General features: G+C 37.9%; 1 protein-coding gene across 5 annotated transcripts in view; it reads right to left on the reverse strand.

Annotated features, from left to right (window-relative positions):
• The window catches only part of CD36 (CD36 molecule), an 88,062-nt gene that overhangs the window by 9,790 nt on the left and 64,048 nt on the right, over window positions 1–14,224 (reverse strand). For all 5 annotated transcript variants that reach the window (XM_040595694.1, XM_040595693.1, XM_040595692.1 and 2 more), the window contains exons 3-7: window positions 7,038–7,198; window positions 4,779–4,923; window positions 1,923–2,102; window positions 1,673–1,764; window positions 1,206–1,252 (exon numbers count right to left, since the gene is read on the reverse strand). In XM_040595694.1, the coding sequence (XP_040451628.1) occupies window positions 1,206–1,252; window positions 1,673–1,764; window positions 1,923–2,102; window positions 4,779–4,923; window positions 7,038–7,198 (625 nt within the window). The remainder of the gene's footprint in view (window positions 1–1,205; window positions 1,253–1,672; window positions 1,765–1,922; window positions 2,103–4,778; window positions 4,924–7,037; window positions 7,199–14,224) is intronic.

A 14,224-nucleotide genomic window follows, 5' to 3' on the forward strand; every position in this document is an offset into this window, starting at 1 on the left:
TGTGAAAGCTTACAAGATATGAAGGAAATCTTACACTTACTTACAAGACTTTTTAAACCTGCTGCTTCTCTAAACACATGGTCTCTCCTGAGCAGTCGCACTGAATGCTCTTGTAAAACGTGTGATAACCTTTGCTAACAAGGAAAAGCTCCACATTTTCCCTGTACTGGAGCACTTAGTCTAGTTAGCTGAGTATGTTAATTCCATCAGCTGTGGAAGAAGAAAAAAACAGAAAGCTGATCCTGGGAAAAATGGCTCCATAAGAAAGAAGGAAAGTCCCAGAACCTAAGAACATATTGCCTCTTATAGAATTAATGACATAGTTTAAAAATGAACTAATCTTTCCTGACTCAGAAACTCAGGTTCTTGTGATATATTTGAAATACTTCAAAATAACTTGCCATGTAAAGCAAAATGGAAAAGGAAAAAAAAAAAAGAAAAAAAAAAAAAACCTGCTTGTTTTGATACTCGTTCATTGAAGACCTATAACTCTCCACAAAAGCCTCCACCATGACATCTGCCAGCCTCAGCTCAAGAGATTGTTGTGTCCTCAAAGCAATGCTTTCACTCATCAAAAATAAAAATACCATCTTGAAAAAGTGTATCTTAAACAATTCAACATGCATTCCAAAAGCAAATTCAAAAATATTCCTCTCCAGTTTATTCATCCCAAACTAAATTACTTCTTCTTCCCATGGCCTCCAAACTACCTGTCTGACAGCCTTCTCCTTGTCACCTCAATTTGTTTTCACATCTCAATTAAAAAAAAAAAAATCTGTCTATTCTGGTACATTTAATTTTGTTTTTCAACACTTTAAATGAATGTATATTATTAGAATACAAAGGTAATTTTCAACTGCTATAGCAAAGAAAATGAATTTTAGTTATATTGTACCATAAAGATAATAAGTAGAAACAGAGCTGGATTCTTTTCTTGAGTCTCTTCCACATCTACTCTATCTGAAGAGGATGTGTGTACATGTATATGTAAAATAGCATACATCGACATATTATACTTATTATAATAGATACACACATATGCATGCATAGTAGCAATATGTATACAGTCATATTTATATAGACATTTAATATAAAGAATACAGAACTGTCAAAGCCCAGGGCAATTAACCTAAATGTTGTTTCTCATTATTACCTTGTAATATAAAGAAATGTGTGGAAGTTTTAAAAAGCTTTAATAGGCTTACCTGTGCCATTAACCAAATCACAGTGACCTTCCCAGTACGAAAGATTCCTTTAAAATAAAAAAAAAAAAGTCATGCTGCACGTAGTATATTACACAATGTAATCCATTTAATTACCTGTATTGCTAAATATAACTGCTCCAGTATAAGCCTGATCCACTAGCAAAGTCAGAGGATAGAGGTGTTCATTCATTTATTCAGATAAACTATATGATGCATTAGAATAGGATAAAGGGATCTAGCTACTGAAGTATGCAAACCAGAAGGAACTACTTGTATCAAAGAATCAATCACTGTCTTAAAGCCAAGCTCCTAACAGGATCACTAATAGCTGAAAGAGAGAGGTGGTTTTGCTAAACCCAGGGCTTGATTTAGCTTCCTTTGGATTATTGAAGATTTTCCATTTATCTATAGTTCTTAACGAATCAAACCTTAAAAGCCATACCTTGAAAATACGTATGCTATCATACCTTTTCTCTTTATAGCTTTCAATTATTGCTGTTTTCTTAATATCTTCTTTCCCAGTATAGACTTTGTAAAGTCCATCGAATGTCCCATTATACTGTAACAGACACAAGAAGAAGGAATAAGAGTTAGAAGTACTGACCCAGATTGTCATATTTTGTCAGATTTTTCTTACTCATAGCAGCTGCCTTAACTTTTATTCACAGAATGAAAACTGAAAACTGAAGGTTTTGCCTCCTCATTGGTTTCACTTACCGGGTAGAAGACTCCCAGAACTGGGTCCAAGGGGAAGGGGACCTTGTTTAAGAATGGATCTTTGTATCCCCACAGTAATTCTTTCACTGTTCTGTTCTGTAGCATGGATGACTTAGAAGATTTAATCCAAGTGTTTAATAGTAGTTGTATAAATGTGTTTGTGTACAAGGAAGGTGCAGCCTAAAACAGCAATAAAATTAATGTTTAGCATAAAATTCTGCATGTGCTTTGGATCAAATGTACAGAGTCTGACTCCAAGAAATCTCGAGCAAAGCCATTTTCCAGAGTTGGAGCTCACTGTCATTTAAGTTTCTACTTAAAACTGACACTCCTTAACAAAACAATTACTGGGCATAACTTAACAGAGAAGGAGTTTGTCTTTACTGCTTACATGAGTTCATTAGATCATCCCTAATCACAGAATCACAGAAGGGCTGAGGTTGGAAGGGACATCCAGAGCTCATCTGGTCCAGCCTCCCCCTCAAGCAGGGCCACCAAGAGCCAGTTGGCCAGGACCACGGCCAAACAGCTTTTTAATACCTCCAAGTAATAATTTCAAATCCCTATATCTGTTACATGGGTTATACCACTTTCAGTTTTCTACCTCTTTTCTGTCATCTCCATACATCACATACTTCAGACTCATTCACACTACAAACATATAAGTAAAAAGATACAAGCCTGTTACTTACTGGCTTAGATAAGTGGTTTAGGTTTGCTCTTACACTAGCAGCAACGCAACTGCATCTTGCATAAAACTGACCAAGTGCTGAATCTCTATCATTTCTTTACTTAGAAAGAATACATATTTGGAACAAACAAGCCCTTTCTGAACAGCTTTAATTCTAAATAATGCATAGCTTTTTCCCAATCCGATGAAGAACAATGTAGATTTACCAGTGGTAATTGCAATGAACGTTTGCAGAGGTATAAACACAAAGTCAAGTCCCAATAGCTTGTGGAAAGCCAACAGAAATTATCTATGTTGGCTGTCTGGTGAAGCAGGAAATTATAAGAATTTTTGTAAGTAAATATGTGTAAAAACAAGTGATTCTCTTAGAGCAAGTGCTCAGCCTAGGCCCATTAGTGGGACATCTCTTTGAACTTTGTGTTATGAAGATAGTAATGAAGAGTCTCTTTTGCTCTCAATTCCTGCCCCCCTCAACCCTACGAATCTTTCACTTTTGTCTGAACTTGAAAATAGAGTAAGTAAAAAGCATGGATATTACAAGATTAGAAGATAGAGGAGATGTGGGTTCAATCCTCTCAGGGTAAAGAAAGTGTGAAAAACATCTCTCTGAACGCCTTTCTAAGTGTTTTGATGAAAAGGTTGCGATAGAAAAGGTGGGCTGTACTAGATTAAAGTCAATGCTGTCAAAGGGAATAGGCAGAGCCTCTCTGGGAATTCAGGCTTATACCCATGAGGTTCTGAACAGCAAAACGGGTCTTGGATCCTCTGTTACTATTTCCCCTGAAACAAGCTCCGTGATCCAAAGTGTGAAAGCTGAGCAGTGTTAGTACCATGAAATGAAGGACTCTGAGATTAGGAAACAAGAACACCTTTTCAAAAGAGAGATGCTGGCCTAAATTAGGGCACAGGCAGAGTATGTTGGGTCTGAATAAGGTCATTTGCCTTTATTTATTAGGCCTTTTCTCCCTAGAGAAAAGAAAGCTCAGGGGACCTCATCATAATATTCCAATATTTAAAGGGTGGCTACAAAGAGAATGGAGGCTTTTTCTTCATAAGGAGCGGCATGGAGAAGAGAAAGGGCAAGTAGTACAAGTTGTACCAGGAAAGGTTTTGTCTTGGTAGAAAAAATAAATTTTTTTGCAGTGACAACAGTCAATCACTGGAACGTCGTAGAGTCCCCCTCACGAGGCACAATTGGACAGGGTGCTAGAAAATTTCACATAGGCTTCCTTTCTCAGAAAATGTTGGATCAGATGACCTTTTGAGGTCCCTTCCAATAGGGGCTTTTCTATGATTCTGTGATTGTTGGTATGATTCGATTTTGTGTTTACACCAAGCATCCCTTCACTCTGTCTGAAGCAGCCACTCTCTCACTGTAATCCTGAACACTCACACGCAGGCACCACAGAGTTAGTACAGAACAACCAGGCAACACAACAAGGGCTGAATATAAATATGAAAACTGTGAACATTGGTCAAGGGCAAGCGTTCTCAGCCTGTAATAGCACAAAAACATCTAGACTGAAAAGGCTCTAGCACTACTCTAGGTGGAGGCCCCTTTGGTTTTCTTTGGAGGACTCAGGTCTTGGCTGGAAGGACAGCTCAGGGGATGCCATTGCAGTCGTGCTGAGGGGCACCACGGGGAGCAAGCAGCTGCAGCAGTGAGACCATGCATACACTGAGCATGGGATTTAATACAACCTCCCCTGCAAAGCAGGACTGAGGAGGTTATGGAAAAAGTATGGCAAATCTGCCTTGCGCTGTTCATGCTGTACCTCACATAGAAAGAGAATCCATCCACAGACTCGATTCATTCCCACGCTAAAATTGAGTAGGAGGATGCTTTTTGATACATCCCATCCAAACTGATGACTTTGCTTCCATTGACAGGAACAAGTCAATTTTCATTTACCATTAAGATTACCCTGGGAATATAAGGAAACCTTAATATATATGCAATATGTCCTCAGAATTATGATATATATATATTTTAAAGATAGTATTACAGCTGTCCTCAGTGTAACTGACACTCAACGTCATCTGAGTTCATAGAGAGGAAACTTATCCTGTGGTGGTTTCAGTATAACTAATGCTAAATTCTCCCCTATTTCCTCCAGTATCTCAGCATTTGAATGTGAACATTATGATTTTGTTTCTTTACTTACAACAACGGCAAGGTTGAGACAGGTGATGGTATCATTTTCTGTCCCAACAGACATTTCAGGTTCAAAAAGAGCAATGTTAGGCAGCATGTAGGATATTGTGCCGTCAGAGTTTTCCGTGACATTTTCTTTGGGTAAATATCGCACCCTTGAAATACCAAATAAAAACACAGAATGTTTTTAACATTTGATTTTCAGGACAACACGTAACCATGCCTGACTGAAGTTCTTTGTAGATAAACGTTGAACATTTACAACCACTGAAAAGATTCTAAACTTTTTGTGTGAATATACATAAAATTTCGGTTTTCTGTACAATATTTTTCTTTTAGAAATATGTCCTTGGTACCTAATGGATTTTTTTTCTTGATACTAAAATGAAAACAACTATTTCTTTTTTACTTTTATTTCAATAATGGATCATGTATCTTTTTTATATATTGTTTTAAATTAATTATGTTTTGTCACATTTTTTTCTAAGCTGTAATTAGAAGGCGATGACTCAGAATGGTTAACAAACACTCTGTTAAGTTTTGATCTGATAGGCCTGTGTTGCAACAAAACAGATTACAGGTTAAATCCATAATGGGAGTCACTTTGATAACGTTTCATACACGTGGAGATTTATAAGCAATCTTTCAGCTCCACTAAGATTCTCATAAGCCTCTTAAGCATGCCCCATCAGCAGATCACTAACATAGAATCTCTGAGTTGATGCAGTTCTATCTTTAGCGCAACTCTTCAAGTCCCCATCCTCTTGCTGACCACTTTGTTGGGGCACCATCCTGCAGGCATCATATGACTTAGTCTGCACTGTGGGTCCACAGAAGGGACCTTCAGGGTAATCCATCAGATCTTCCAGCCTGGGTGTAAGGGAACAAAAAGGTTCGGAGCAGACGTAGCCAGTGCAGGTGGGCCTTACCCCAAAAACAGCTGGATCTTGACTTCGCAAGACTGGTTTGTGTGCATGTCATTTCATTAATAGCTTAATGTGTAGAGCACCTACTCGAAAGTTGGGAGATCTTTTTTTTTTTTTTTTTTTTTTTTCCCCTAATTAATGTTACTTCTGACTGGAAACAAAAGACCTCAAACAAGGTTTCCTAGCAGAATCATGGGGACAACCGCATTTTCCAGACCAGTTGTTATATGTCATAATAAATAATTAAACATTTAAAGGGAGATTCAGAGGGAGAGAGAGAGACAGTGTCACAGTGATTCAGGTAGACCCAATATCCCAGGTGAGCATGACCGCAGCAGTAAGAAGAGCTATGGCCATCATTTCTTACATAGTCTTATGTAGGCTTCTGGCAGAGATTTGTCCCTGAGAAACCAAGCAACCATCATCACCACCAGAGTAAAACATTTCTGTTTGGTGGAAATTCACTTTCTGCAGTATTTCTTAACCAGTTAGTTTCCTGATTCCATTTCCTATATCTTCTCATGTACTCTATGGACCAAGAGTTCTCTACTTCCAATGAGAAATAAGTAACATTTTTAAGCATCAAAGCACTTCAACTGTAGATGCTGCATGGTAAAACCATCTTGCAAATACAATATACATCTTCAAAGATATCAAGAAAGAAATATCCTATCATTTTAGGAAATCAATTTCATAACAAGTGTGCCAGAGATAGCTGGATATTGGGCTTATCAGGAAGCACCAACTAGGCCTACGTCAACATCACGTTTAAAATTAAGCAGATGATTAAAAGCTGGCCTGAATGGGAATGGACTGCTGCATCTAGACCCTCGCTAGTACATTCAGAAAAAGGAATGCTTTTCAAGGGGAAATTTGAAAAGGAAAAGCTATAGATTAAAAATAAGTCATAAAGGAGCAAAGAAAAAAAATACATTATTAAAATAAATCTGAGTGATACATGGGTGATAAAATAATCTCTTGGGTTTAGGGCATCTGGCGTATTTGTTCTGTATGCAAAAAGCTGGCAAAAACTGAACAGCAACAAATGCAACATGCCTGTGTTGTTGTGGCAAACATCTTGCAAATAAGCAATCTCTTTTCACAAAGGCAAACAGCTCCACACCCAATTACCTGTTTTTATATACATGCTTTCCCAACATGAGACCAAATACAGAAAGTATCTGTGATTGCTGTGTGTAGCTGCAAGTTAGGCATTTTTGTCAAGTCTAACTGAAATACAATGCTGGAGTTTCAGAAATAAATTTTAACTCAGTAGAACTTTCTCTGACTTTGACCATGATCTCTGATATGACATGCCATGTACTCAGAGGGGCTTTGCTTACCTGTATGTGTAAGGTCCTCTTTGTTCAAGTTTTGGACGTGCTCCTTTCTCTAACACATCTGCAGAATTTTGTACATGGAAAATCCAAAATTGCCTGTAAACTGAACTTCCTGGCACAAGCCAATTTTGAAAAGCAATGGTACCATTTGTAATGACAGCTTCCTAAAAGGACAAAAACCAAAGCTAAAATTAACCACAAAAATTGAGTGACAAGCTGCATTTACTTTCCAGATGGTTGCAGAAGATTCCTAAACACCAGAAAAAAAAGCTATTTTATCATCCGTATGAGGCATACAGTGCACATTTTTGGCCAACATTTGAAAGCATGCTGACATTCCTGCTTAGTGAGAGGAAAAGTGAATCCCTCTAAAATGTGACCACAAGGCTGATGTAATCGCTACTGTAGCAAGCAGCAAAACTTTCCTACTGCTGTGGTCGGGCAATGCATTAGTTCCCAAATACTTGCCAAATCCACTGATTATTTGGAAAAAGAAAATATCTGAATGATACCCAGCAGTTTTAGAATCCATAAACTGTTTTTCACACATTTGCAGATAGCCCAAGGGAAGAGACAAGAATTATCTGGGAGCATTACTCAGGCACTAAAGTAATTTTGCATGCAGAGAATGCAGACAGTGTTCTTGCAGGACTGTTTTTTGTCAGAAAACTCTTGTCACAAAACCTGAGACTTTCTAAGAAATATCTCTAGCTTTGATAACATTTGTTAGGATAGTTCCCCAGGTCTAGGGAATAAGGGCAAAATATGGCAAAAGACAGGACATCAGGAACCACTCCAGAGTAAGCAACAGCTTTATGTCTGTGGCACTCAACTATAGTATCATAAATGCCTATTCAGTCCTTGGGACCGTACAGTGAGAAAGAGAGTTTGAAGGTTTGTTTCCTGTATTTTCAGGGGAATGCCTGTTTTGCCTGGTCTACATCATGCCTCCTTGTACATGATTTTCCCAAAGTCCCGGGATAATATAGTTTTTTCCCTTACTGGTAAAAATTCAGAAAAAAAGTCTCAACAGAAAAAAAAAATCTAGGCACCCTGGCTATAATATATGAAATGCTTTTTTATTAGCGTGGTGCAATATTAATTGATTAATTTGCACAGCTCACAGAGTCTCAGGAATTAAAAGGCTGGAATCCCCCCAGAGAGCATGAAAAATCATTTTAAATTACAGTTTACTAGATTTTCTTTCTAGCTTAAATTTCTGCCCTCTAGAGTTTGCTTAGCAAGCACCATAAAAAAAAAAAACAAAACAAAACAAAAAAAAAACCCCAACAAACCAAATTACCGATTAAGAACACTGCAATTAGAAATTAATATCATATCTTGAAGAACTCATAACATAGTCAGGGTTTTGTCTATGGAAAGCCTGTTTGTATGGTGGCGTTGCAAATGCCTTGCTTGTGGTGTGAAGCACAGGGCTTGCTGGTTGAATAGCTGCTATAATTTATGTGCATTTGTGTGAGTGGGGAAGGAAAGTTGCTGTAGGAAATGTGTTATCATCTTGAGGGCTTGCACTCAGACCCGACAGTTAAAATTCTCTTCAGCCTTGTTTTGCAAACCTCAGGAGGCCAAAGCCTATCAACAGCTGTGATCTAGCATGGGGCAGACCATGTCCCTGGCAAAGAGAAAAGCTTACATGATTTTGAAATCACCTTTTCAGTTTCCACAGAGGATTGCTCAAAGGATCTGGGAGAAGCTGGCTGATATTAAGAAAGGTGCAACTTCTGCGCAGTCTGCCTGTGATCTGTATGCAGCAGGGTCCTGGGATGGGGACAGATGCCAGGATTTGACCTCCTACCTCTGTGTAACTGGTAGAGAAGTGGTTAAGCTGGCAGCTATATGCCCAAGAGGACAAACTAATCTCTCTAGAATTCAACAACAAATAGGCACAGAGATGAACAGAGAAGTTTCAACCTTGTGACAACAGATTTTAAAGTAGTGTTAGTTACTTCTTAAAAGAAGTTTTCACATCTGTCCATTCCTCCCTCCCCTTATAACCCTTTGCTAAGGGTTATGATAGCACAGAATGATATGCTGACTCTGCCACTGCAGTTTGCTCAGAGTACCTGAGCCATAGGATCTCTCCTCCCATCTTGGAGAGGCACAGAAATAGTCCGCAGCCTGCCTCCAGCTTTAGACATTTTGGGCACTTTGAAAACTGGTTATTCTGCAATGACCACGTCTCTGTGATTGACCTGGAAGAATATAAGGAACATGCTTCCTCACAGCATTCTCCTTATAAATGACCTTGTTTTTTTCCAAAGAGTGGATCTTTGCTGCTAAACCTCTCTCTGGTATTGCAGGAAAAGCTGAGACTTATGCAGGACTTTTTAGCACAACCAGGACAACTTTCCATGTAGACTGCAGGCTATGAGACACAAGCCTTTTCATGTACTTTCTGTACCGCTCCTTGCTGCACTTCATTATACTATGTACTCTTTTATCAATCTAGAACAAATTCACTGTCCAGCTAAAGAGGTGAGGGTGGCTGTCCTTTATTTTTCATGCAAGAATAACTACTATATGCATATTGTACCCTTAGGAAATGCCAAAAGAGAAAAATTACTTTGGGCATTGGTACAAAGAGGACCATGGAAACTGAATACATGGGACAGCCAGGTCACAATGAGTTACTACGTGGATTTTCAGCCCACCATTTTCTCTGTGCTGATGCCACCGTGGACACTCTTAGGGGATGCTTCAAGGGGACAGCTGATACAACCTGACAGTGCTGCAGCCAAAGGGGCAAGCTGGCACCTGCAGCGCCTTGGTCACTGATACACACGCTTCCCCCTTCCCATGTGCCAGCTCTCATTCCTCAGGGAGCTGTTCCTGCCTGCCAGACTGGAGGAAGATTATTTCTTCTTCCTTGGTTTGGTTTTTTTTTTGGTTTGTTTTTTTTTTGTTTGTTTGTTTGTTTTTTTGGGGGGTGTGTTCTTTTTATTGCCTCCTTCCCTCCCCCCCGGCTGGGTTACCTTTCTACCAGTGAGCGAGACACTTGGCTCAGTGGTCTGTATAGGGGGAAGGATCAGATAACAGAGTTAAAATAAGTGAAGCAGCAGGGCAAAAGAGGGAGGGGGAGGAAGGGAGCAAGACCATTATATCTGGTGGCATTCAGCCACTATTGTTAATAACATTTCTCCCACAAAGGAAGTGTGTATGATTCCCTGTCACATACTTCAAGAATGCCAATGGTGGCTTAAAGCTGAAGAAAATCTAGAGCTCTGTCCTTATTCATGTCTTCATATAATAAAACTAATATCCACACACCAGCAAGCCCTTGGGTTTTATCTGACTGATCACTGGTGAGGCCAGCCCTAAATATTACCCCTCTCTATGGCTGGTCACTTTTATATCCCCCTGGTAACACCGCCATGCTTTGTGATATTACGAAAGGTAGGGCAATTTGGGAAACTACTAATTTGCAATGGATACTATGAAACTCCCTAGTCAACATACATGAGCTCTAGTATCTTATGCAATAATTAATTACTGTTAGGAAAAGTAGCTATACAGTATATAATTGCTACACAGTCAAGTTCATCTTGTGACCTAAATGTGCAAGACTGAGAGTGAAAACAATGGGGTCTTTATCCTCTTTTGTTTCTGACACAATTTTTCCCCCACTTGTGGTGCGTCAACTGGCAATACATAAACTCAAGAAATGCTGAGCAGTCAGCAATGGAAGCTTTCTGTACTTTGGTGTTTTACACTGAATTCAGCCATCATGATTACTGATGAAGAAATACAAAATGTAAGATGCAGTTGCTTTCTTGACAAAGAATCTGGCCAGATAGACAAAAGATACCATTTTCTGGGAGTTTACATCTATGTGTTTTATGTGTTGGTCTGCATACATAAAACTGGAGGAAACAAACAATACAATTCTGTAAAACTGAGTAAGTTAAGTTCCAGGAAAGCAAATAATCTTCTTCCATTTTGCAGCTGAAAGTACAAATAGCCATTTATTACTTCTTGAGTGATGATTATTAGCTTATTATCAGTTTTTTCTTGGCAGGCTTTGTTGGATCAAAACTTCCAGTCCTTTTTCAGTCCCTGATCATAAAAAATTATGGAAGCTGATTAAGTTTATCATTGATAATGCTGGAATACGTGTGATTGGATCACTCATGTTCTGCTGAGAGCCAGCAGTTACTTTAGCTTCATTAGTTTAGAAGAAGTGTCATATGAATGTCACAAACAATTTTAAATTAGAATTGTTTTGTATGCCTCCAGTAGCTGAGGAGACACAAACTGGACTATCATAGATAACAGGTATGTAGAGAGACAGAAGGCTAAACATAATAATACCTAAACTTCATAGCTTTATTTCTAAAAATAGGAGAGGCTAACTTTGAGAACTCTATAGAAAGAGTGCAGCACTAAGGTATTGTGACATATCATACACCATTCTGCATTATCAATTTATCAGGAATTCAACATATTAAGTAATATTATGTGACTTCTGTTAAGCTCCTACCTAAGGTAGAAAGCAAACTCTCCTAGAGAAGTGGTGATAAAGATTTTTATGGCAAATTAATCAGTTACCAAGGGCTTTGAGGGCTAGATATAGCTGAGGAAAAAGGCTGATTAGCTGGGAAAAAAACCCAACCAAAATGTTTTATCATAACTGAAATGATGGGATTTTTTCCTAAATAAATAATATTGTTTTAAAAGAGGGAAAGGCAAAAGGTGGTAATTGAGCAATGTCAAAATATCTCCTTTCAACAATATTGGCTGCAAGCTTTCTGATTTGTTGTTCTGAATTCACCTTTCCTTTTGATTTTTTTAGTACTAGATTTTTTTAATGTTAGATATGGCAATGTCTAATAACAATGATGATAGACATGATAACGTGCAACTGAAATGTGTGGAGTCAGTTAAAAAGGTAGATTTTGATAGCCTCAAACAAAATGTTTTTTGTAAAGAACTCTGAAACTTTCATGCTTCAATCCTAACTGTACCAAGGGCAGTTTTCTAAACCCTTAAGACCTTCATGGAAAGGCATTTATTCCCTGTGGATAGATTCATTGTTTGGGAAAACTAGGATTTTTGCCCTTCAGTACTGAAACCACAGGCAACTTTTAAGGGGGAAGTCTCCTTTCCCTGAATAGTATCAGAGCTAAAATAGCTTAGCACTACTCTTGTTCAGTGGATCCCTGCCAAGATGCTGGTGCTGGTGGTGTCATTTTGACTGTGCTCTTCCAGTGACAGTTTCTTTTAAAAGGCCTCTAAAAGGATTCAGAATATACATATAATGCTGCAATTCTTTAAAACCCTGCCACCCTACTGGAGGCAGGAGTGGAAATAATTTATCCAAAAAAAAACTTGTGAGGCAGTCTGAGGTTAGAAAACATAGCAATGTGTTTTGTGTTGAAGCACAGATGTCTGTTAATAAACAAGAAGATGTGAAGAGGTGACATCTTGATGTTCCATGTTATGTGGACTTTGAGTTATCCACCCATGGACTGTTCATGGATGGAGAACAGCACCTGCCTGCTAGGAAATAACAGCCAATACCCTGACAGTCTCTATCAAACTTCTAAGGGCACCTGAGATTGTCTGTACACATGCAGATGATTTCTCTTTGCTGCAACAAGAGTATGCAGCCTTTCAGCAAAATGTTTACTCAGGCTAATCTCTCAATGACTGCAATAAAGGAGAAATGGGTCTGATAGGGTTTGGTCAGCTGCCAAGATGTGTGCTTAAGGGAAGCATGCTCAGGCTTCAGCTGCTGTCAAAATGGTAAGAACTATTGATCACATTGATTTTTTAATTAAAGTTGTCCCTATTTATTGGGAGATTCTAAAAGTTCAGCTGGACTTGCTTCAGAACAAACTGATGATAGTGCGGTTTGACCAGACCTTGATAACAAGTTAATTTAAGATATTTTGAGTTGTTATAGTGTGAAGTGTCCTAAAGCTATTCGTTCAGGAGAAAAATAAACCATCCATTTCTCTAATCCAGCAATAACAGTTTACAGCAACATTCCTTTCCCCTAGAAATATGTTTGGTTTTACTGTGTTTCTGTCAACTTGTGCAAAGAACTGGGATTTACTCCAAGATAAAATATGCAGAGGAACACCTAGGGGTCTTTTTTCAAGGACCACGCAGAATTTAAGACATGATTTTACTTATACTGGTAGTATCTGAAACAGTTTTTCCCTTTCATCAAAAATATTACATTTTGAAATTTTTTTTCACACAGCGGGTGAGGGACTTAAGTTCTGGCTTTGCCTTATATGAATCCAAATGGAAATATAAATTCTTACAGGCCGTATCTGAGAAAACATCTTGTTCATTAGTTTTTTCCTGTCCTAGAGTCTCTATGCTTAAGAAATTCCAAATAAAATTGTCATTGAAACTGATCTGTTTTTACCAAACATTTCCTTGAAAAATGACATTTCCAAAAGTTGAAAGATTTCAGAAAAAATGTACTTTTAGCATGGTCTGCTCAGCAGACCTCTTTGCTTTCCAGCCAGCTCTATATTTATCTTAAATATAACCGCAGTGTTTAACAAATATTTGTTTTTCTTAATAGCCATCGACACAAGTAAATCACAATTAGTTAGATTCAAATCACTTTTGAGCACCTGCTGAAATGATCACATATTTCAGATGTTGTACCTTGGCATATCTTTTCTGAAAAGAAATTGGTTTAAGAGTCTCATGGTCTCACCGGATAGTCAGAATGCTAAATAGAAAAAAATCTAGTATGATTTGTGCTTAAGAAAGGAAGTATCCATTTACTTAAATATATAAGACCTCTAAAAATTTATTTTTTTATGTTTTATATGAATAGTGGTATGGAAATATTCCTTTCTATATACATCAGTCAAGCTGCCCTAAAATAGCTACAAGCATCTGAAACATGATCACAATCCAGAAAATTATAAAGAGGTTGAGGAAAAAATTACTCTGTCTAATATTTTACCACTAAGAACTCATGCAGGTATAATTTAATATGTAGACATTTGCAAACCATGCTGTATAACTGGTTCATTATAAGTAAACATGAACACATAACATTGCTAATATGTGTAATTTGCTTTGAAAATACTTAATGGCATAAGACAACACTCTGTAATAACTCAAAGTAAATATTTAATATAAGGAGATACACATTTATAAAATTATGTGCTTTTTAGAAAACCTGCCTTTTCTTCAATATG

Source organism: Falco naumanni, chromosome 5 (genome assembly GCF_017639655.2).
Source record: "Falco naumanni isolate bFalNau1 chromosome 5, bFalNau1.pat, whole genome shotgun sequence".
In the NCBI taxonomy this organism is placed as follows: Eukaryota; Metazoa; Chordata; class Aves; order Falconiformes; family Falconidae; genus Falco; species Falco naumanni.